We start from the raw sequence: 23178 nt of genomic DNA on the forward strand, positions 1-23178 counted from the left end.
TTGTGTGTAGGGTGTGCACGTGTGGGCTCAGGAGAGAAACGCGGCTCTCGGGCGGAGGGAGGAGGTCACCCTGGGAAGATGCACGCGGTGGCAGAGCGAAGGCCTGCAGGCGCGAAGCAGCTAGGTTCCGAGCCACTTGCGGCTCAGCACAGAGAAAACCACCCCGCCCACCAGAAGCCCCGCCCACTCGGACACGCCACGCCCCCCGCGCCCGCGCAGGCGCAGATGCGGCCGCCCGTCCCACGCCTCTTCCGGCTCGCCAGTTGGCGGCAGATTCGTCACGGGCAACCTGCGGGAGCCCTCGTCCGGAGCTCAGATATTCAGCGCCATCTCTTTAGGCCCCGAGAGTCCTTGCTGTGCGGGTACGTGAGCTGGGCTTCGAACTGAGCGCTGAGCGGGCCTCGGGGGCCGTGGCGAATCGGCGACCGGTCGGCATTGGCGGAGCGAGCGGAGCCGTGGCGCACCACTGCAACTCTGCGGGCTCGAGGGTACGCCCCTCCCGGCGATCCCGGTCCTTCTTGACGCCCCTTCTGCCCCGAGACCCCCGCGCGTCCCGACGCCCCGTCCGGCTCCCCGAGGACCCCGCCGGCCCCACGTGGCCCCTGCCCGCTGCGCCACTAGGTGGGCTCGGGGCGCGGGCGCCGAGCCGGGCGGTCGCTGGCGGCTCTGCACGCCGCGAGCGGGAGCCCGCGTGCGCCGGGCCGAGCGGGGAGGCCCAGGCTCGGGGGGACACTCCATGGGTCCCGATCTAGTGGCTGGGTGCACTGGTGTCAGACAGGTGCCGACCTCATGGCGCTCGTGCTGCAGGGGCGCCTGGCCCCACTGTCACTGTCAGTGATGCTGATGGCTTCTGGGCAGGGAGGGGGCTTGGCAGGGTGAACCGCAGGTGGGCCTCCCAGACTCAGCACTGTTGACGTCTGGGTGTGGATGCTTCCCTGTGGTGAGGCTGTCCTGCGCCCCACATGTGGGATGTTTACCAGCGTCCCTGGCTCCCACCACACACTAGGGACGAAAAAGTAGCAGCCCCCAGTTGTGACATATAAGGGAGGCCCCACACACGGGTTCCTGCGGCCTGGGTACCCTACTGCAGAGCCTCAGGCCAAGGAATGGCTCTTGGTGGAGAAAGCCACAGCTGCTGAGGGGAGGGGAGGATACTGCTGGGTGCCAGCAGGGGTGAAGAGGAACCGGGTCCTGGGGGCCTGAGGGTGGGCTTCCTGAGAGTGTGTGATAAACGCTCCCTTATCCAAGACCAAGTCCCATGTGGAGGATGACAGCCCCTGGGACTTCTCATGCACCTTTCCTGTGACCCCCAGGATGGATCCTGTGGCCTCTGCTGTCCGCCTGGAAGTCCAGGAGGCTGTTCACATCCTTTCTTCATCTGAGGATGGGGGCCACATCGTCTCCACGCTGCAGTCCCTGAGGCGGTACCTTGGTGAAATGGAGACCCAAGCCCCCCCTGGGGAGCAGGAAGAGTTTAGCAGGACCCACTTTTCCACTGTTCTCAGATGTCTGGTTGGCAAGCTGAGCCCTGACTGGCTGGACCTGCTGCCTGATGGCCAGTTGGAGGAGCTGTGGGCCAGCTTCTTCCTGGAGGGCCCAGCTGACCAAGCCTTCCTGGTGCTGATGGAGTCCATCGAGGGTGCTGCCAGGTGAGTGGGGCTGGCTCTGATTATGGAGTTGCTTGTAACATCTGGAGGATTTCAAGCCAGTGGGTTCTCCAAATTATGTGACAGTTCGGCATCCTGAGAAGTGAGAAAGTAAAAGCAGCGCATGTCGGAACGCTGAACTAAACGAGGGTTGCGTTAGTCTCTGCAATGGACAGGCCCTCTGTCCTGCCGTGTGGGCGAGGGGGCCGCAGGAATGGTCATACCCATGGCCGGGCGGGCCCATGGGACAGCTCCCAGCTTAAGTGGTCTAAGCAGGCAGTGGGGCGTGGCCATCCTCTGGGGGAGCCCTCTCCTTCACTCTGTGGCTCCCAGCTCATCGTGAGGTACCCCAGCAAACCCCCTCCCTCGGCATCAAGCACCCTGAGGGGATGCTGGTTTCGGTTCCCTGCGGTGGGACGGGAGGGGGCGTGTCCAGAGATCCCAAGGTATGGAGGGTGCTCAGGAAGCGAGGCTGCTCACATCTGCTCTCGGTTTAGCCCCAGTTTCCGTCTGATGAAGATGGCGCAGCTGCTGGCCAGGTTCCTGAGTGCAGGCAGGATGGCCGCTGTGATGGAGGGGCAGTGTGGGCAGCAGGCAGGGCCGGCCTGCCGCCTGCTCCAGGAGACCCTTCTCACCAGGGTGGTGGGCCTTCCTGATCGCCTGGGCAACTGTCTGCAGCGAGAGACGCTGGCCGCCTTCTTCCCTCAGAACTACTTCCCTCTGCTGGGTGAGGAGGTCCTGCGGGTGCTGCAGGCTGTGGTGGACTCTCTCCGAGGTGAGGGCCCCTCTTCTGACAGCCTCCTTGGGCCGGCGTCCGCTCTGTCCCGCCCGCCCTCTCTGGCCTCCAGGGACTCTGCCACCTCTGGGCAGTGCCACGGGCAGGTCGGATGTTATGGTCTGTCTGGGGCCGCAGCAATCCACCTGTGAAGTTTCGGCCCGGCTTGGAGATGGAGATGGAACTGGCCCTGAAGTCCTTGTGTGTGTGTCTGGCCCCCCCACTCAGAATAAGGGAACGTCTGAGGTCTGGAAACTAAAGAGCAGTGATGTGAAGAGGGTCCATCTGAGGTGGCTGCCAGCCGAGGTCCCCGTGTCCCTGTCCTTGCGGGTGGAGGGCCTTGGGTCTCTGGTGGGTGGGGGCAGTGCTGGGGGCCAACTCTGAGGGAGTTTCCTGTGCCCAGGGCAATGGGGGCGGCATCCTCCCCACCCTCTCTGGAGCAGCAGGAGCCTGGCTTCCCCACCTGTGTGGTCCTGTGGTCTGGGAGCCAGTAGAAGCTGGGGTCGTGTCAGTCCAAGTGAGGGTGGGCATTGGCCCTCTCCACAGTGAGGCCCTCTTTCCCTGCGGCCTGTCCCCTGCGCTGCCCCAGCCCTGGCTGGAGACCCTCACCTCGCCCTCCCATCTTGTCTGAACTGAGCAGCTGAGTGATGATATTACCCTAAGCCTAGCTCTGGACCTCCCAGCAGCTCACCCCGCCCCTTCCCAGCTCCGCCCCGCCCACTCCCAGCTCCGCCCCGCCCCCACAGCTCTGCCCCGCCCCCTCACGGCTCTGGAGCAGCTCTGGCCTCGGGTGCTGCTTTTCTGGGCCGCTTCCCGGTCGCCGTCTCACCCTGTTTAGTATCGCAGCCGCCATCTTGACCTCAGAAGTGGTCAGAGTGGCCCCTGTCCTGCTGTCTGACTTTCCCTCTGGCGTGAGCTGCCATCCCGGACTTGTGTCCACAGCTGACCTGGTCCTCACGGGTCTGCTGAGAGAAATGGACCTGAGTGTTGGGTCCTTGGGGCTGACGTGTCTGGAACACATCTCCTCCACCCCCCCCCGCCCCTCCCGCTGTGTGGCCGGGTTGAATTCACTCCCGGACGCCCGTCTCACGCGGGGCTGTCTGTCTCCTGCTTGGCCCCGTCACGCGGCTCTTCTGGGGCAGCTTCGGCCTCTCCCAGCGCCGCACATGATCCCTGCTTTGTGGGATCACCGTAACGATGAAGCAAGTGAACATGATGCTTTTTGATGTTATTTTCATTGGCTCTTTGACTTGGAAACAATGCTGGTGGGGCTGGAGTTAGACTGAATGAGTTGGCAGTTTTACAATGCGGGATCCCCCTGCCAGGAGCCAGGTCTGTCCCTGTGAGGCCGGGTGCACACTGGTGGTCTCATCGCCTCCTCCTCCCATCCCAGGTGGCTTGGACTGCTCCGTCTCCTTTCTGTCTCAGGTCCTGGGCAAAGCCTGCGTCCACGGGAGACAGAGTGAGTGTCCCTGCTGTGGGAGACGCTGCGACGTGTCCCGGGAGGGGCGGTGCGCTCGTCTGGGCCTGGCCCTGCTGGGTGGGGCTTGGCTGCAGCCACTGGACTCCCCGTGGGCCCCGGGCTCAGGGCACCCTTTTCTTCTCCTCAGAGGAGATCCTGGGCGTGCTGGTGCCCCGGCTGACGGTGCTGACCCAGGGCAACTGCCTCTGGCAGCGGGTCTGCTGGCGCCTGGTGGAGTGTGTGCCTGACCGGGCCATGGAGGCCGTGCTGAAGGGGCTCGTGGAGGCCGCCCCGGGGTAAGAAGCGAGGCATCTTCCTGCTGCAGACGCTCCTCTCCCAGAAGGGCGGGTGGTGGGGATCCAGAGGGCGCCTGGCCTGCCTGTCTCTGTGTGGTCAGCGCCATGGCACCTGGGTGGGGGCCCCTCCATCTGGTGACTGGTCCTTTCTTGGAGTTCAGTCATGCAAATGCCCATCCCTCCTCACTCCTGGTGGCCGAGTCGGGCCCCTCTGTCTGCACCTCTGTCTTCTCTACACCGGAAGGTCCCTGTGCTCAGAAAACTGAAGTCCTGCAGGAGGGTGCTGGGCCCGCGGCTCCATCCTGCCTGGTGACCATGCCCGGGGGCTCTCATGGAAGCCATGGGAGAGAGTGCTGGTCTCTCACTTGAAGGAAGCAGGGGTCTCTTAGTCTAGATCAGAGACTGCAAACTATAGCCTTTGTGGCTCACCCTGTGCTTTTACGAATAAAGTTTTATTGGCGCACAGCCACGCTCAGTTGTGGACCTACCTGCCGTGGCTGCTCCTGGCTGTGGCATCTACAGAGCCCAGTGGGCCATGTGCCTGACCCTGCCCAGAGAAAGCTGGCTACCCTGCCTGAATGGAGCATTTCACCTGGACACATCGGGGCAGGGAGGGATGTCCTCTGTGTCCAGCACTGGGCTCCCCAGTCTCCACAGTTACTGGGAGGAGGGAGGATCAGCACTGACTCGAGGCTGGGGCACCTCCTCGGCCCCCCAGTGGTCAGCGCGGATACAGGGAATTCCGAGTCCTGCTTTTCTCTCTCACCCTGCCACGCCTCACAGGCCTGAGGTCCTCTCACGGCTGCTGGGGAACCTGGTGACAAAGAGCAAGAAGGCCCAGTTTGTGATGACACGGAAGCTGCTGTTCCTGCAGTACAGTTGCTCGGTGAGGGCCGGCGGGGCGGGACTTGCGCTTGGCTCCCTGGACCCTCCTGCCGCTGGGCTCCCTGGCCGGGCAGGCGGTGTCTGTCTGCAGACGGTGATGCGAGCCTGGCTGTGTCGCAGACGCCCGTGCTGCAGAGCCTGCTGGGGTATCTGGCCATGGACAGCCAGCGGCGCCCGCTCCTCGTGCAGGTAAGGGACCCCGACCCCCAGGGAGTGTGTTCCTGCCGGGGGTGTAGGGCGCTGGCTGGAGCCTCTTGGGGGCTGGCGGGGACACTGCGAGGAGGGGGTGGGGTGTCTGACAGGCTGCACCCGCCGCCCGCCAGGCGCTGAAGGAGCTCCTGGAGACGTGGGGCAGCAGCAGCGCCATCCGCCACGTGCCCCTGGAGCAGCAGTGCTACGTCAGCAAGGCCGTGCTCATCTGCCTGGCGCACCTGGGGGAGGCGGAGCTCCGGGCTTGCCGGGAAGGTGAGCGCCCGGGGCGCCCCATCCCCCACCCTGGCACCCCCCACCCCGCCCCCAGCTCAGCCCCTTGGCTTGGTGCTTCCAGAGCTGCTGGCCAGCCTGATGGACGGAGTGAAGAACCGCCTGGACAGCAGCCTGCCCCCCGTGCGCCGCCTGGGCATGACTGTGGCCGAGGTGGCCAGCGCCCGGCTGCACCCCGAGGGGCCTTCCCTGAAGTTCCAGGTGAGCACGGGCACTGCCCGCTGGGCTCTCCCAGAGCCGCCATCTCTCCCGCCCGTCACTGCCCGCTGGCCCCTCCCAGAGCCGCCGTCACTCCCACCCATCACTGCCCGCTGGGCCCTCCCAGAGCCGCCGTCTCTCCTGCCCCAGTCACTGCCCGCCTGCCGGGGTCCAGGCCGCGGAGCATCTGTGCCCTGGTGTCCCTGCACAAGCCCCCAGGGGACTCTCAGGACAGAGCCCTTTCAGGCCCTTCCATCCACCAAGCCCCCAGACATCCTGGGAAACGGGGCCCCATCTGCCCCGTCCCTGGGGACGCCCAGATCCTCCAGCCCCTGGTGCCACCCTCTGCGGAGGGAAACCTAGTTGCTCTTGAGGGGCAGCTGGCTGGCCGGCCGTGCAGACCTCAAGCTGTGATGGGGGCTTCAGAGGGTCCCCATGGTGCTGCCCCTGCTGCACCCGTCCCACCGACTCCAGCTCATCTTTGTTGCAGTATGAAGAGGACGAATTGACCCGAGAGATATTGGCCTTGGCTGCACCCTGGCTGGCGCCTGATGGCCCCTCGGAGGCAGGGTGAGGGTCCCACTCGGAGCTCTGGGCATGGTGGGCCCGGCAGGCGGCTCCTTCATACCTGCTACTCCTGACCTGTCTTGGCTGAGACAGAAGCTGAGATGCAGGCAGGGGTGTAGCGAGTGTTCCCCAGGAGGCGCGGGTTCTGGGACGAGTCTCGCAGGGCAGCCCTGAGGGTTCCTTTTTTGTTTCCAAAGCCTGCCTGTGGCTCCCGTCGGTAGGGAGTCTCCTGACCAAGAGACGGTGGATGGTGGTGGCCCCCAGGCTGGGCGGGAGGGCTCCGACTCCGAGCTGGACAGGTAGGGGCGGCCCCACGAGGGAGGGCGTGAAGGCCCTGGCAGGACCATCTTGGGATGTAGGCCCCGCGGCGCTGGCTCCCTCTGTCCCTCGAGTCCTCCTCCCACGGGGAAATCAGCCCACAGGCTCTGGGGGGCCCAGGACCAGTGGGACCGAGTGCCTGTGCGTCCTCCTCAGTGATGACGAGCTGGTCCCCTACGACATGTCGGGCGACAAGGAGCAGAGGAACAGCAAGACGCCCGCGTACGTGCGGGACTGCCTGGAAGGTGCGTCCTCTGTGTCCCAGGTCTCCCGCCCCCTGCCCAGCCTGCCCGCCCGCCCCGCCTCACTCGAGCCATGGGGGCCTCTCTGCAGCTCTGACCGCATCTGAGGACTGGGAGCGCTGGGAGGCGGCCCTGCAGGCCCTGGAAGGCCTGGTCCTCAAGAGCCCAGCCGCCACCCGGGAGGTGAGCATGCAGGCCGGACAGGTGTCGGCAGGGAGCGCCCGGGCCTCTGCTGGTGTGGGGGAAGCAGCGGGGCCCCTATGATCATGCATCTTGACCCTTGACCCCGTGGGCAGGTGAGCCTGGAGCTGGCCAAGGTGCTGCTGCACCTGGAGGAGAAGACGGCCGTAGCGGGGTTCGAGGGGCTGCGCCAGAGGGCGCTGGTGGCCGTCACAGTCACGGACCCGGCACGGGTGAGTCCTCGCGCTGTGCGGAGCATGGGTCGTGGCCCCGGTGGGGGCTGCGCAGGGGGCCCCCTCCGGGGTCGTGGCCCTCAGCCACCTCCTGCCCGCCCGGCCTAGGTGGCGGAGTACCTGGCCGTGCAGTTCTATGCCCTCAACTACAGCCTCCGGCAGCGCATGGACATTCTGGACGTAAGTGCCCAGGCCTCTGCCCTCCCCCATCAGAGCAGCACTGGCGGGCCTGGCGCAGAGCCCTGGAGGGGGACGGGGCAGGTGTTTGCCAGAATCTTCGTGGAGGGACCAGAGGCCTCCCCAGCCCCTGTCGCTGGCGTGAGAAGCTGGGACCAGTGTCTGTCTGGTGCTGACACAGCATGGCCTTGGGGGCTGCATCCTTTGTGTTAAATAACGGCTTCACTGAGTTGTGATGCACACGTCATAAATTCAGTTTTATGATAAGCAAAATGGGGTATGTTCACACAGTGGATCATGACTTGGCTTGAAACAGGAAGAAAATTCTGACATGATGCTCAGTGAAGTAAGCCAGACTCCAAAGGACAAACAGTATATGATCTGACTTACACAGAAAATGGATGGGTGGGGAGGGGCAGGAGTCCGTGTTCCCCAGGGCAGAGTTCCGTCTGCGGGGACGGGAAGGCTCTGGAGGTGCCGGGGATGGTGGCGCTTTCCCTAGGTCTTAGCTCTCTTCCCTTTGCCCACGAGATGGGTGTGGCAGGACTGGGTGGGCTTTGGGAGAAGTGACCGGGGCCTGGGCTCCTCAGCAGGGAGTGCCCACCTGCCCCCCACAAAGCGGAGTGCGCCTGCAGGACCAGATCTGACTTGCCGCAGGGCTCCCGGAACCTCCCCACGGGGACTGCTGGGCCCTCCACGGTCCACCTCACCTTGAATTTGGAAACTGCCGTCCTTCCCCAGCGGGGTGGCGGCTGCCCCGGGTTTCCTCTCCTCTAGGTCCTGGCCCTGGCCGCCCAGGAGCTGTCCCGGCCCGGGCGCCTCAGGAGGGCTGCCCAGCAGGGCTCCCCAGGGCCCGGCTCCCAGCCCAGTGTGGCTGCAGTCCCGGCCTGGCAGGCGGTGGTGGAGGAGCGCGTCAGATGCAAGACCCGGCGGTTCTGCAAGGTCAGCTGGGCCCCGGCGTGGCCTCCCAGACGGGGCCTCTGCCCCGCGGGCGCAGTGCCCACTCGTGCCCCAGGGAGGGAGGGAGGGTTTCGGTGGTGGACGCATGCCACAGGGCATCAGGCTGAAGGGGCTGTAAGGCTAGGAGAACAGCCCCGAGGTTCAGCAGCAGCGGTTGGCCGCCGGGCGCGACACGGGGCGACATCTGGAGATGTTCTCGTCCTCACCGGGGTGGGGGGTGACCAGCCCTCCCGAGGGTCCCCGTGTATGCACGGGGCCTTGAGTGCACGTGTGTTTAGCAGGGCTCTGCGGGGTGGGCAGCAGCCGCTGGCCCCAATGAATTCAACGCAGTGGCTGGTTACTTCTTCTTCCCCCTCCTTCAGCGTTTCGACAGGTGAGGGCATTTTCTAGAGCCTGTGGTTTGGGGAACAGGAGCCCTGGATGCTCCCAGGCTGGGGGCTGAGGTGGGCTCAGCAGGGTCAGGACCTTGGCTGTGGTTGTTCGTAGCGTAAGTGACGATAGAGCATCAGGATATCTGTCACAGATGCTGGGCTCATGGCAGGGCTGGGCCAGAGCCTCCCTGGTGTCTCAGCACAGCCGCCCCCATGTACCTCCTCGTCCCGGCTTCCTGCCCCAGGCTGGGCTTGACCAGGCGGCCCTGCAGAGTGACGGGGCGTCTGTCCACTGCCTCCCCCTTGCGGCTCTGGGCAGCACGTGGGGTGAGGAGGTGAGGAGGGCCGTCCAGGCCTGGGGTCCCTCTGTGGCCCAGGAGGTCGGGGAGCCAGGCCTGAGCGCCTGGCCGGCACCATTGCTGGGTTCTGTGTTGTAGGCCTGTGGTGACCTTTGACCTTTTGGGAGATGACCAGCTGGTCCTCGGGAGACTGGCCCACACCTTAGGGGCCCTGATGTATCTGGCCGTGAACACCGTGGTGAGCGCCTGACGACCCAGCCCTGGGAGGCCGCCCCGGCCTCCTGGCCCCGCTACCCTTGCCTTGGGGTGGGCGTGTTGGGCCTTGTGGGCCCTGCGGCGGGGACCGCTGGCAGCTGGACCCCTGCCCACTGGCGTGCCTGTTGCAGGTGGCTGTGCCCATGGGCAAGGCCCTGCTGGAGTTCGTGTGGGCTCTTCGTTTCCATGGGGACGCGTGAGTGGCCACAGGGCTGAGGGCAGTCGGGTGGGGGGGTCTCAGATCCTGTGGGTCGTGGACAGCGGCAGGTGGGCCGGGCTGGGGTGGGCAGCACTGTGCGGCAGCTCCTCGCAACTCGGCCTCTGTCTTCTTGGCAGCTACGTGCGCCGGGGCCTGCTGTCCGCCATCTCCTCCGTCCTTCTCAGCGTGCCAGCCGAGCGGCTGCTGGCGGACCTGCCGGACGAACTTCTGGAGGCCCGGTCCTGGCTGGCAGGTGGGTGCCGGGCCAGGGCCGAGGTGGTGAGGCTGAGGGGGCCGTCAGCCTGTGGGCGGCAGGACACGGTCGGTTACTTCAGGGCACCCTGTGGGGAACGTTGGGACAGTGCTTGTATCCAGGCTGGACGGGTTCGCCCTCTGTGAGGTTACTGGTGTCCTGCCGCCCCCCCCCCCCCCGCCAGCCCCCCTGCCGGGTCATATGTTCTTTTTAAAAATTCCCCTGTGGATAGCATGACCTCTGCCTGTGGGCACTTGAGCCACGGCCCTCAGCACGCTGTGCCCGTGTGCACCTGCGGGGCTCACGGCTCAGGGGGTTCTGATGACGGCCTTTCTCTGCCCACCTGCCCCCACGAGGCCACCAGCCCCTACAGCCCAGCCTGTCGGGTCTTTGGCTGGTTTTCCAGCTGTCCTCGCGCAGCGGCTGAGGCACCTCCCGGGCTGGGCTCCCAGCCCAGGTGCCCCGCATCTGGGCTGCTTCCAGGTGACGTGCAGGCTGAGCCCGGTGCCCTGACACTGTGCGCATTCCTTTCTGTCTTCGCAGATGTGGCGGAGCAGGATGCGGACGAGGACTGCCGGCTGCTGGCAGTGAAGGCGCTGCTGCTGCTGGAGAAGCTCCGAGACAGGCTCCTCCCACTCTCCTCTCCTTAGGCCCCAACCCCTGACCCTTGAGCCCGGGAGGCACGTCGCTGGATGAGCAGGGCGCCTGTTGCAGGTTGGAGTGCCTGCGGCTTGGCTCAGATGTCCACCAGGGCCTCGGGCGCCGCCCCCCAAGGCCTGGCACTGGGACGTGGCCGCTGCGGCTCTGGACTCGGGCTGTAGGATGGCCGCTGGGCAGGAGCGGGGAGCCATGGCTCAGCCTGGCCTCCGTGCAGACCACAGACCGGGGCGTTGAGAACACCGGAATGAAGCGTGAGAGGGGGCAGATGGTTCTCTCTCGGGCAGGGACCCTGGTGCGCAGACGGGGGGACGCGAAAATGGGGCCAGGAAGGGGACGCGGGCCCTTGAGAAAATAGGCTTTATTTGGAGAATTTCAGCAAATAGATGTGGGGCTGAGGGTGGGAGAGGGTGAGGCAGCCCCTGACAGCCCCTCGCGGTGGGAGCTGGTGACGGAAGGCGCAGTCGGGAGGCACAGAGCCTCAGGCCACAGCCAGTGCCATCTGCCGCCACCCTGTGTCAGGACGGGCTGTGCTGCAGAAACCAGTCAGACGTGCTGCTGGGTGACCCGCGTGGGTGCTGGGAGATACCTCAGGTTCTTAGGCTTCACACCCTGTAGTCGGGGAACGTCATGGAGAAAATAAACCTACTCCCTTGACTGCGAAAGGGCTAAAACCACCTCGGCAAGGATCAGGGACTCAGAGGGGTGGCTTAGAGACACCCCCCGACACCCGCCAGACAGGCCAGCATGTTTTCCTGCAGCTCTGTCTATGGACTCGGGCACAGAGCTCGACAGGGACGTTGGGCTCCCCTCCGGGAGAGGCGGGCGGGTCCCAGAGCCCGGCCGCGGCTCAGGGCCCGCTCTCCACCTCCTCGGCCACCTCCTCGTCCGCCCCCTTGTGCTCCTCCACGCTGTTGTGCCGCATGCGCTCGGGCGCCTCGCAGGTCAGAGGGAGCCCCAGGCCCTGGTGCACGGCGTCCACGATGTGCTGGCTCACGTAGTAGGACATGTTGGCGGAGGGCAGCCGCCGCCGCATCTCCTCCAGGTACTTGTAGGCCTGGGGACAGAGGGCAGCCAAGACGGTCAGCGCACAGAACAAGGGCCCGGCCACGGTCAGAGTGGGCAGCAGAGGACGGGGCTCCGGGGACCTCATGACCTTCCCAAGCGTGGCGGTGGCCGGGGCTCTGGGGCCAGTGCTGTGACCTTCCCTGGGAGGAGTCCTGTGGGCAGGCCAACAGCAGGATCTTGTGTCTGGGGCCACGGCCGTGGAGGGTGGGCCCCCCTGGATACTCACGGGGGACCCTGGGAAAGGATTCACACGCTTCATTCACTGGGGGGGAGGGCAACACAGTTTACACACACGATTTGTCTGCTCTTGTGCCCCAACTACTGGCCTTCACACTACGACTATGGAGCCGTAAGCCGCAACGAGGGTCCGTCAGCCACAGTGACAGATCCCACATGATGCAAGGGAGGTCCTGTGTGCTGGTGCAGCCAAATAAATTTAAAAAAAGGTTTGTCTTGTGTAGTTTGACCAGGCGTCCAGTCTAGCGCAGTCAGTCGGCCCTGTGGTTAGTGAGTCTTGTGTGTGTGTGGTCCTTGGCCAGGGGCTGGTATTTCCTATGGGGCCTCTTCTGGTTCTGCCAAGTGGGAATCTGGGGGGCATGGGGGCCACCCAGGAGCTTGGGGGGGGGGGGCGGTCTGAGGCAAGATGGACATGCTTATACCTGCTCCACCTGCGCCCCTGCGGGGAGGGTCACACGCGAGCATGAGGGGCCTCACGTGGCTTGTGTGGGTTCACTAAGAATCAATTCAGGATGTGAACAAAGTTTCCAGGAACTCTGACTTTATGAGGAAATGATGGTCACATCTGAGCATTTCTTCCAGATGACACAATTCTAGAGCAGTCATCTCAGATATAATTGGGAGAGATAAACAAAGATTGTGAGATGAGCTAGGCTATTTGGAGGGACGAGGGGTGCAGCATACAGGTGCCCAGACTCCCCGATGACGGGGAGGCAGTGTTGGGCACCAGGGCTGTCCCTCATGTCTGCCGAGTGCCGGCTGCGGGCCAGGAGCCGTGCTGGGCGCACAGGAGGCCTAGGCCAGGCTGGTGGGCACTGTGGTTAGAGGCCTGGCCCAGCGAGGGTGGAGGTGGTTGGGCAGCTGCGGGTTTCGGGCTGGGAGCTGCTACATGGATGGGAGGGTGGGAAGCAGGAAAGGACTTCAGGGGGCCGGGGGACTCGGCAGCACACAGGGGCAAGGCAGCAGTGTCTCCAGGAGGGCTGGGGGTCTGTCAGGGCTGTTACAACAGGGGAGGGGCGTCCAGGGGGAGACCCCCCTGCCCCCCGAGCTGCAGGGAGGGTTTCTGTGTTCCCCTCCTGGGAGGAGACATGCAGGCCTTACCTGTCTCTATTTACAGGTTTTTTTAAATTTGGAGTTACTGTATCCCCCAGGGGACCCCCCCTGGTGGACCAGTGGCTAAGACTCTGCCCACCCCTGGCCAGGGGCCAGGGCTCCATCCCCGGTCAGGACATCGAAGATCCTGTGTGCTGCAATGAGGACCTGGTGCAACCAAATAAGTAAATAAATAAAAGAGCTTAATCAAAATCCCACAGGCTTCAAAGCTTGAGACCACAAAGAATTTGGTGAAACGCTTGCAATGTGATCTGATACTCAGGATTCAGAGGTCTGAGCATCTCTGCTGTCCAGCTTGTGTTCTCCTAAAAGGGGAACACTGTTTGGTTCACTTCAGAGCTGTCTCCACAACAACAGAAGGGCTCGGAGCTGGAAGTGGACGGGCCGAAAGGACACGGGTGAGCCAGCCAGGAAGTCTGAGCTCACGGTGCTGACCCCCAGGCTGGGGCCGCGGGCGGATGCTCGGCTTCCCTGGGAATCAGGGCCACGCCCCACAAGGCTGGCACGGCCCGCTGGCGACACTTCTGGAACAACTGGTCGATGCAGGGCTCGTGAGCGCTTGGGAAAGGAACGGGCCTTGGGTCACTGCCTGCGGGGGCCGGGCCGGGCAGCGCTCTAGGCCGCGGCAAGGTATGTGTGCAGCCCGTGGGGACATGACAGGAAAACATGGTGGGCAGAACTCTGCTGTCTGCACGAGAGGATGGAGGCTTCCGCTGGGCTCTCTTTAGGTCAGCCTCCCACCAGCAAGGACAGACTGCACAAACGCACCCGGCTCCAGAGAACAACCGTGGCTGGTGTGTTGGGGCCCACGCTCAGGTGACTTCTGCTTGTAACCACTGCCTCAGGGAGGCCCGAGCCCAGGTGCTGGGAGATGTGAGAGGCATGCAGAAGCCAAACCCTGTCGTTGAGAGAGCCAGAACTGGAACCAGAACTGCGTCCATATGGCAGCTGGCACTCGAGGAACAGAGGAGCCCTGGAGCCCAGGTCCCAGCCTTGGCTGGACCCTGACACTGCACGCAGTGTAGACGGGCCGGAAAGAATACGGCAGAAAAAAATATTTACAGATTTTCCAAATACAGTCTCAAAAGGATCAAACTTTCCAAGTAACTTACTTTCATCTCAGAAGAAAGCTCAGTGATGTCTAAACACACACACACGGGGCTTCTGTGGTGGCTCGGTGGATGAGAACTCACGTGTCCGTGCAAGGTGAATGGACGCAATCCCTGGTCTGGAAAGACCCCACATGCCACGGAGCAACTAAGCCCGTGCACACAACTACTGAGCCTGTGCCGTAGCGCCCGCGTGCCCGAGAGCCCTTGTGCCCGAGAGCCCGCGCTCTGCAACGAGAAGCCCATGCACCTTAGCGAGGAGTCGCTCCTGTTCGCTGCAGCTACAGAAAGCCTAGGCACAGTAACGAAGACCTAGCACAACCAAAGGTAAATAAATAATGCTAAAAAACATACACAGACACTCACACAGGGACACAGACACACACACACAAAGACAGCGTCGCCTGACAACCTAAAACATCTGCAGTGTCTAGAATCCAATACATAATCACCAGGCCTGCAAAGCAGCAGGAAAATACGAACCACAATAAAGAGAGAAGACTCGACCAACAGAAACACCGGGACCTAAGCCGGGAGTGGAGGACTGTGCGGTAAACATGCGCGTGCACAGGAAGGCGGAGGACAGCGCCGCACAGTGAGGAGACCAGGAGAGCGCAGTGCGCTGCGGGGGCCAGACCCAAAGGACGGACGCGAGTCTCTGCACGGCTGGCGCGCTTTGCCGCACAACAGTGCGGAGTGACTATGCTCCAAAGAGAGAGGAGAGACACGCGGAACGGAGGGAGGAGAGGCGGTCCAGACCCACGGGGGTGCAAGTGCAGACGGAGCGACAGGAAAGCTGTAACCTGCAGCAACAGCACGGCAGCTGCACCAGTGCGGACAGGCACGTTCTGAGAGAGGGGCCGGCTGAGCCGGGGCCAACACACACGCCAGACGGGTCCAATGGGGGTGCAGGGGCCCCCAGATGGAGAGGACACAGTGGCGCACCAGTAAGAGGACAGGCCCCTCGTGACTCGGGGGGGAAGCACGGGCACTCGTGGGGGGGGGCCTGCAGACGGGCGCGTGACCACCACAGTGGGACACACTGTGAACCCCTACATCGAGGCCACGGCGAGCCATCCTGCACGGGGACTTTCCAGATGAGGTCCCTGTGACATCGGCCAGCAGGATTTCTCCAATGTGTAATGAACTGTGTTCACATTTGCACCACCCAGTGAACCTGTATTTTCCAAATGACCACTGTGATGTGACAAAATCACGTGTGTGTACAAGATCCAAGACAGACCAACGGGTTCTAAGGTAACAAGTACGAAAAGCAAGGCCTGGTCTCTGACTGCGGAGTGTGGCGAGGAGACAGACCCATGGACACCAGGCGGGGCTGTGGGAAGGCCCGCCCCTTCTCGCCTGCATGCTGGTGTGAAGCTAGGTCTTCATCACAGGCCTCATACTTCAGTTCAAACAACCTATTTTGCCAAATAGAATGCAGAAATCAGACATTAAAGAGACTGCCAAAAATGTACAACAAAGCTACTTTTCTCACTAAAGGTCTTTGTTTTGGAAAATGCCGTTATTTTAAATGAAAATGTTATCGGTGTTACCATATGGTGGGTTTTTTATGATTAAGTAAGTTAACAAATATTTTACAAATTTATTATTTCCTAATATGCTAAGTATTGGTAGACATCACCCACATAAACAAAAGCTCTTGGAGTTGTCAGTAACGTCCCCAGTGTAAAGGGGTCCCCAGATCAAAATGCTCGAGAACTGTTCTATTACACCGAATGATCAAGACCTTCCCGAAAGAGCGCTCTGGGGCCAGAAGTCCACCTGCACGCTCGCTCCCAAGGACCTGACGTCCATCTCACTGAATAAACGCCCTTGGAAGCTCCAAGAGCCGGGCACCCCGAGTGCAAGCAGACGGAGGAGTGGGGGCAGGAAGGACTCTGTGCCCCTTGAATGGCTCAGAAAATACTCATTTTATGTGTAAAATATAAATCTTAAAACATTTATAGAATGAATAAATAAATATGACAAAATATTTAAGAAACCATGAATCTGGTAAAGGGTAATTGGGGTTCTATTATTCCTGTAACTTCCCAGTTTTAAAGTATTTCAAAATAAGAAAGATAGGAAAGGAAGGGACTTCCCTGGTGGTCCAGCGGCCGACTCCACGCTCCCGATGCAGGGTTCCCAGGTTTGACCCCTGGTCAGGGAACCAAATCCCACATGCCTCAACTAAGACCCAGCGCAGCCAAATAAGTATTTTTTTAAAAAGACTGAAAAATCAAACCGACACCGAGCCGCAGGGAAGCCAAGCCCCCGCCCAGGCCTCACCGCCTGCAGGTCCCCCGCGTGCACGTGGCGCTCCACGAGGAAGCTGTAGACATCCCCCACGCGGACGCTGCTGTCCAGGTGCGGCTCCTCCAGGAGCAGCTGGCACTGCCGGATTGACTCCTCGGGGTCCTCCGTGTAGGTCCTGCCGGGAGCAGGGACAGCCTGAGCCCCAGCCCCGCGCGGGGCTGCCTGTCAGGGGGCAGGGCAGGCCCTTGGCCTGGAGGATGCAGCTTTGTGAAGGTAACTGCCATGAGGTCCATGAACGCATTGGTGAGTCATGTCAGAAACTCACTGATTTATTTAACAAAATGTGCTGACCGCTCGCAGGGCCACACTGGACTCTGGAGGGCACTGGCCTGTTCACGCCCCGCCCTGCCCGGGGCGGGGGGCCTGGGCCGGAGGGCGAGGGCCTGGAGAGAGCACACTGACCCGGGAGGGGGTCACGCAGGGCCCTCTAGGGAAAGGCCAGCACAGGGACGCCAGGGGCTCGGCAGTTCCTGGTGCGTGCCGGTGAGGGCACTGGGAGGCCCCTCGAGCCCTACAGGCTCGTCCTCCAGTCCGTCCGGGCGCCTGCCCAGGGCTGCGCCCACTCCCTCCTGCCACCCCGAGGTTCCTGAACCTGCACATGGAGCCGGGAACACCCTCCAAGGAGCCTGACTCTGTAAAAGGCTTCAGAACAGCCTGGGGCTCCTCTTCAGAGAGCCTGCTCTTAGGTAAGGAAGGCGCTTCTATTGATTTAGTCAGAAGCCGAGCTCGGGGCCCACACAAGGGTTTCGGAAGTGCTGCCTGAGCGGCCAGTAAATAAGAACTGGGGTCCTGGACATGTTCGGGGCTGGAAACAGCAGGCCTCCACCCTGGGCTGAGCTGGCACCAGGGGCTGGAGCCCCCATGCACCCGAGCGGGCCGCAGGCTCCCCTCAGGTATAGCCTCCCCGAGAACACATGCCTCCCTCAGGCATCTCGGGCTGTCTCCGGGGCGACCTTCCTAGAACCAGCTGGGTTCTGCGGGAGCCAGACAGGCCCTGACACCGTGCAAGGGGACGCAGAGCGTTCCTGCCCACGCCCTGCCCGCTGTGCAGCGAGCTCCCAGGGAGAGGCGCCTGCGGGCGTCGTGAGCCCCACGGCCGCACCTGCGCGCCTGCATGAAGCGCTTCACCAGCGTCATCCTGCTCTGCAGCTGCGCCAGCCTGGCCTCCTGGTCCAGCGGGCTCCTAGCCTTGGCCTTGGACAGGCACTTGTAGGCCTCGGTCAGCGCCCCGTGCGCCTTGTCGTAGTTCTGGTACTCATCGACCTCCACCTGCAGGAGGCGGCATCAGGACCGGCACCCGGGCTGGCACCCTGCCCCGCCTGGGCCGGGAGGCGGGTCAGCACCTGGGCACAGGCGTCATAGAAGCCGGCCAGCAGGTCCAGCGCACGGCCCTTGGTGTAGAAGCTGATGATGCTTTTCATGACCTCGGGGTCCTTCTGCCAGTCCAGGGACTGCAGGTAATTAGCCGCCATGATGTAGATCTCCTTCTGCCGCGAGACGCCCGCGAAGAACACAATCTTCTCCGTGTCCCCGGACTTGAGCAGCGCCCTCATGGCCTGGGTGGAGAAAGAGCTGGGCTGGGCCCCTTCCAGGCACGTGGACGGAGCGCCCACCCCATGCGACAGGTGCGGCTTCAGGACAAGGGAGGTCTGGGCTGCCAGGGCCTCGCGGGCACCCCCGGAGCCCAGCCTGGGAAACTCGCCCTGCGGGGCGCGAGTGAGCGTGTCACCTTCAGCCTGTTCCCCGCCTGTGTGTACTTCTTGGTGGCCAGGTGGTAGCTGCCCTGGCGCATGCAGCAGCTGGCGACCTGCTCCAGCAGCGCCCGCCGGGCCTCCTCGGACAGCTCCTTGCAGTCCTTGGGCACCGTCATCTTCTCGGCCATCTCCTCAGTGATGGTCAGGTTTTGCTCCAGGCACAGCTGCAGGGCTTCCTGATACTGGGGGCCACGGACACCGAGGAGAGGTGGTCACTGTCTGGTGGGCGGGCGGGGGGCCTCCCCGACCTCACCCCCACCCCCGGGTTGGGGGAGCAGCGTGGCCAGGGGATGGCAGGGGACCATCTCTCGCTGTGGACGCTCTAGAAGGGCCGAGGAAACGCCTCTGGGAAGGAATTCGTTGTGGGAGAAGAGACCACAGATCAATCATCTTCCTCAATTCAGGTTTTCGGAGTGGGGGTAATTACTTTTTTCTTAAAAAAAATTTAAGAAAAATTTTCTATATTTTATTTGAGAAAGATTCTCAGGAAAAAAGCGCAGTGTGACCTGGTGGGGACGCCCCCTGCGGAGGCTGCACAGGGAACCTGGAGGGCGTGCACCCAGACAAGGACGGCGGTCCTGCTGGTGCAGGCCTTGTGCACACACCACCCGTGTGTGTGAGCGTGCTGTCAGACACAGGGAGACAGGAAGCGGGAGGGGGGGCCCGTGCCACGGTGAGGGGGACAGAGTCCTGGGGATGACAGGCACCGCAGACGCCCCTGAGCTGCACACCCAGGAGCCCCGCGGTGTAACATCCACGGTATGCGTGCTGGGAAAGAGCAGCGAGGTCCGCACAGCGGGGCCGGGCCCTCCTGGGAGCGGGCCCGCGTCTGCAGCTGTACCTTCTTGGCGGCCAGCAGCAGCTCCACGGCCTTCTCGTACTGACCATGCTCCAGGAAGAAGTCGGAGCAACGTGCCAGGAGGGCGGGGTCCGACTTCTCATCCAGGTCTTCTGCCACCAGCTGCAAGGCCGCAAACTGCTGGGTGGCAAAGGCCAGCTCCAGGGCCTTGGAGAAGTGGCCGGCCTGCAGACGGTGGGGCTCTGAGTGTGCCATCCGGGTGCTGCCGGGCCGGGCCGGGCCGGGCCGGGCCGGGCGGGGCCGCCTCACCTTGTGGTACAGCATGACTGCCCGGTCCATCTGCTCGCCCCTCTCCTCGTAGTAGCGCGCGGCCTCCAGCATGTCCTCGGGGGAGCTCAGCAGGGCCAGGTTCATGAGCTGGTCGTCCAGGCCGTGCTCCTGCGGGGGCACAGACGTGCTGGGGACCACCTGGCGGGAGAGTCTCCCCTGGAACGGGACCCTGGAGCGGAAGCAGGGGTGCCCACCTTGCACAGGCGGATGGCGTTGTTGAAGGCCTGGGCGCGTGTGTAGAAGTGCACGGCCTGCCGCACCTCGTTCTGGCTCTCGTACTGCCGGGCCAGGTGGTAGGAGGCCGCCCAGTTCCCAGTCTCGCTGGCTATCTCGGCGGCCTGGAGACACCAGGGACGGTGGCCTCGCGTCCAGCCCGCCCTGCTCCGGTGGGATCCCGCCCCCCTCACCTGAGCACCGGCCCCCTTCCCCGGGGCACCCACGCCCCCTGCATCGGCACCCCCGCCCCGTGTGCCCCCAGCCCCGACCCGGTCGGGGCACCCACCCGCTGGATGTTGCCCTGGAAGCAGTGGACGCGGACCAGGGAGAAGTAGTCCTGGGCCAGCTCATAGTAGTGCAGCGCCGCGTCCATCTTGGCCTGGCTCTCCAGGTACTGGGCCCACCACCGCCACAGCGTCCTGCAGAGGACGCCTCTGCTCAGGCTCTCTGCCCCGGCCCACAGCAGCCAGGCGGCCGAGCCCGAGTGAGGTCCCAGGGAGGCCCCCGCCCAGCTGCCTGGGGTCCAGCCTGGAGGGGCTGGGATGCTCCATGCCATCGCATGGAAGGCTCCGGAGGGAGGCCCCTTGAGCCGGCACTCACTTGTCCTTCATCTTGCTGACGTACAGCTTCAGGGCCTGCAGGTCCTCTGCCAGCATCCGCGGCACCTCAAAGCGGTGTGTGTCCGACTTCTCGTAGCTGCAGGAGGAGAGGCAGCATCACTCACCCCCTGCCCTGGTTCAGCCCTGGGGACGCGAGGACAGATGGCGCCTCGTCTCCCGCCTGCAGCTCTGCTCCTACTGCGGGCCCCACCTCTGCACTGCCCAGGTGGGGGTCCAGGCCCGGCAGGGCCCATGCACTCGGCCGCCCGAGCCCGGCTGCTCCCCCTAGAGCCACAGGGCTCAGGCGCCCCCGCAGCTGTGCTGGCCCGGCCCCTCCCCGGAGAACCTCGGACCCTCGGGGCTCTCACTAGCTGAGGGCCAGGCTGCAGTCCCCGTTGGCCTCCAGGTGCCGGGCGTAGTTGTAGTAGGTGGTGCGCAGGTGCACGCGGTCGTGGCGCTCGGCCACCTCGATGGCCCTCTGCCACTGGCCTGAGGCCTGCAGCAGGCGGTTGAGGAGGTCATAGCGCCCACACCTCTTGTAGAGCTGCTCCGCGTCCTCCTGCGGGAACAGGTGGGGTGCAGGCACTTTGGGGTGCGGGCAGCCTGCCTTTCAGCCGGGGCTGGACCCCCCACCCCATCTTCGAGGGGCTGATGGACCCCGTCAGAACCGGGGGTGTCCACTCCCTCACCCCACCCCCCGTTATGGCCTCAGCTTGTCCAAGGAATTTTCTGCTCCCTGCGACCCAATGGCCCAGGTAAGCCCGCACGGGTGGGGAGCGGGCCCGCGCGAGGGGCGTCCCACTCACCAGCATGCCCAGCTGCACGGCCAGCATGGCCACCCTGGCCTCCGGCTCCGGCTCCTGCTGGGCCTCGCGCAGCGCTCGGGCCCCCTGGGCGTGGCCCATGTGCCCCAGGCACACCCTGGCCACGTCCAGCCGCTGTGTCTTCACGCACATGCGCGCCATGTTCTCCCAGACGGCCTGGCTGCGGCGGAGGACACAGGGCTCGGTGAGCTGCCACCCCCCGTGCCAGGCAACGCGGGGACCTGGCCGGACACACGGTCCCTGAGGAGCGGGCCACGTGCGAGCCCCACAGCTTCACCCACAGAGCGGCCTGGCAAGCTGGGGCCCAAGGGCCTTCCCGAGGAGGACGTGATGACAGTCCTGTCCCCCAGCCCATAGCTGGGACCCTGCCCCTTGCCCAGACACCCCCTCTGCTGCCGTCCCACAAAGACTGGGGGCGTCCTGCACAGGCCGCCAGCCCCGCCGTGCCCCTCAGAGCACACCCGCCCCCCCACCAGCACCTCCATCCCAGGCTGCACTCCTAGTGGCCCCGTGTCCTCCCACAGAGACCCTGGGTCGGCTGGGGAGTGGGTACGACACCCGGATGGGGGTGAGGGTCCCGGGAGCCAGCCTGCAGAGCTGCCCTCTGAGCCCCCGGCACAGGCTCGGGGCGGGGGTCTTCCTTTCTTCCTTTCAGAGGTTTCCGGCATCTCTCTCCCTCCCACCCCAGCAGGTCGGGCCTCCCCAAGAAATGAGAAATGAGGCTGGTGGGAGGGAGGGTACTCCATGCCCAGATGACCCCACAGCCCCAAGGAGCACAGTCCTGGGACGTGAGCGGCTGGTGGACCTATCCCGCCACCAAGCCGTGCTGGGAAAAGCCCGTGGGAAGTGCCGTCCCCGCACGCTGGCTGCTCTGACGGCAGCTTCACCCTGCATGGGTCCTGGGGTCCGCGCACCCAATGGACAGGCCACGTGGACACCGGCCCAGTGCCCGTCTGACTGTGAGAACTCCCTGCAGTCCGGGCCTGCATGTAGACTGTACCCTCAACATAAGGGGCAGGCGGGCTCCTAGCTCCCGACTCTCCGGGAAGCCCGGGCCCCGCAGAAGCTCCTCGGACACGCCGAGGCCCCTCCTCCTGGGCTGCCCAGTGGAGACCCCGGTGGACAGGGCCGTGGTGGACGACAGCCTCACGTCTGCCCAGTGGCACACAAGCCGCTGTGCTTCTGCCGTGCATCCCTGCTCTGAGGTTACGCTCCTGTGAGTCCACGTGCAGGAGCGCGGAGGCCTCGGGGGGCTGAGGGCCCAGCTCGCGGGGGGCAGCGATCAAAGGACGAGGGGACCCTCGGATGGCGAGGTCATCCCTGACTCAGGTCTGCTCCTAGGCCGGCCACTGGCCCCGCCCCAGCTGTCCCCTCCACCCGAGGCTGGGGGCTGGGAGGGAGCTGGCCTGCTGGCCCACAGGCGCCCAGGTGGGTGACCCGGCCCGTGGCCTGCCCAGCCCGGGGAAGACAGAGCTGGGACTGCCGTTCCTGAAAGCACTGCTGCTGTCCAGCGGAAGACAGCCACGTGAAGACTGACTCAGGAAGAGCGACTTAAGCAGGTGAGGAGGGAAGGCTGTCAGAAGCTCTCAGGAAAACCTCCTTCCGAGGTGAGTGCACCATGCGTGCAGGGACCCCAGCCGGTGGCCCCCTTGGGGGGGCGCCCCTCCGCCGGGTGCGAGGAAGGTGCAAGGACCGCTAGCACCCACCAGACACAGTGTGGCTGGTGGAGCAGGGGTCAGCCTCGCCTCTGGCCCCGAAGGAGGGAAGTGGTGAGAACTCAGCTAGCGCGTCTGCTGTGAGCCCTGGTGGGAAAAACCCAGAAGAGGTAAAAATCCGCTGGGAGCTGACGGCCCCTGCCTCTCAGGAATGTAAACTTAGCGGCCCCTGCAAGGCCGACCCAGAGCGGGCGGGGCCTCGGGGGGCTGACCCGGCCCCGCTGGGAGTCAGCACAGGCAGGCTGGGCTGGGTGAGGGTCTGAGAGCCCAGCAGGCTGGGCCGGTCAGCGTCCGCAGCAGACGCGGCCTGGCTCTCACCTGGGCTTCGCTGGGTGCTCAGCTCACCCACAACCCCCTCCTGCACATGGACGACAGCCTGCTCTGGGGGCGGTCTCTGAGTGTGGGTGAGGGTCTCAGCTGGGAGGTAGGGGCGTCCAGGGCCCCCAGCACACTGGCTCGTCTGTGCTGCGCACCATGTGCGGGGTGGGGAGCGGCTGAAGGCGGGGGAGGGGGGGACGCCCTGTCCCCCCGAGCGGCCGGCCGGCCCCCACCCACGCCACCCGCCGGGCCCAGACAGACAGTGGGCCCGAGGGCGGCGGGCAGTGCACGTCGCTCCCAGGGAAGGTGGGGTGCGGGGGA

General features: G+C 64.3%; 2 protein-coding genes across 10 annotated transcripts in view; one reads left to right on the forward strand and one right to left on the reverse strand.

Annotated features, from left to right (window-relative positions):
• Nucleotides 1–245: 245 nt before the first annotated feature.
• Nucleotides 246–11296, forward strand: TELO2 (telomere maintenance 2). Of its 7 annotated transcripts, none has more exons than XM_061152501.1 (21): nt 246–488; nt 1314–1649; nt 2144–2421; nt 3815–3883; nt 4032–4179; nt 4963–5065; nt 5185–5253; nt 5388–5529; nt 5612–5748; nt 6236–6315; nt 6510–6611; nt 6787–6875; nt 6964–7055; nt 7169–7285; nt 7394–7465; nt 8240–8404; nt 8701–8795; nt 9231–9330; nt 9479–9543; nt 9684–9799; nt 10343–11296. In XM_061152501.1, the coding sequence occupies exons 2-21, from the start codon at nt 1315–1317 to the stop codon at nt 10447–10449; spliced, it is 2481 nt and encodes an 826-aa protein (XP_061008484.1). In that variant the 5' UTR covers nt 246–488; nt 1314; the 3' UTR covers nt 10450–11296. The 7 variants fall into 7 exon arrangements, 6 of the variants coding, with proteins under 6 accessions (XP_061008484.1, XP_061008487.1, XP_061008489.1 ...); XM_061152504.1 differs by having other exon boundaries at nt 8704–8795; XM_061152506.1 differs by having other exon boundaries at nt 2285–2421; nt 10343–10817.
• The window catches only part of IFT140 (intraflagellar transport 140), a 53523-nt gene continuing 41147 nt past the window's right edge, over nt 10803–23178 (reverse strand). For all 3 annotated transcript variants that reach the window (XM_061152499.1, XM_061152500.1, XM_061152497.1), the window contains exons 19-30: nt 20807–20984; nt 20369–20559; nt 20002–20097; nt 19688–19820; nt 19380–19523; nt 19165–19293; nt 18898–19080; nt 18032–18238; nt 17646–17858; nt 17405–17571; nt 16276–16417; nt 10803–11513 (exon numbers count right to left, since the gene is read on the reverse strand). In XM_061152499.1, the coding sequence (XP_061008482.1) occupies nt 11307–11513; nt 16276–16417; nt 17405–17571; nt 17646–17858; nt 18032–18238; nt 18898–19080; nt 19165–19293; nt 19380–19523; nt 19688–19820; nt 20002–20097; nt 20369–20559; nt 20807–20984 (1990 nt within the window). In that variant the 3' untranslated portion in view covers nt 10803–11306. The remainder of the gene's footprint in view (nt 11514–16275; nt 16418–17404; nt 17572–17645; nt 17859–18031; nt 18239–18897; nt 19081–19164; nt 19294–19379; nt 19524–19687; nt 19821–20001; nt 20098–20368; nt 20560–20806; nt 20985–23178) is intronic.

The sequence above is a fragment of the Dama dama genome, chromosome 10, assembly GCF_033118175.1.
Source record: "Dama dama isolate Ldn47 chromosome 10, ASM3311817v1, whole genome shotgun sequence".
In the NCBI taxonomy this organism is placed as follows: Eukaryota; Metazoa; Chordata; class Mammalia; order Artiodactyla; family Cervidae; genus Dama; species Dama dama.

Bases quoted from the DNA above. Each gene is read 5' to 3' on its own strand.
- TELO2 (XM_061152501.1), top strand. From the start codon at position 1,315: ATGGATCCTGTGGCCTCTGCTGTCCGCCTGGAAGTCCAGGAGGCTGTT. The intron at 1,650-2,143 runs GTGAGTGGGGCT...CTCTCGGTTTAG, and splicing joins TCCATCGAGGGTGCTGCCAG to CCCCAGTTTCCGTCTGATGA. The intron at 7,286-7,393 runs GTGAGTCCTCGC...CGCCCGGCCTAG, and splicing joins CAGTCACGGACCCGGCACGG to GTGGCGGAGTACCTGGCCGT.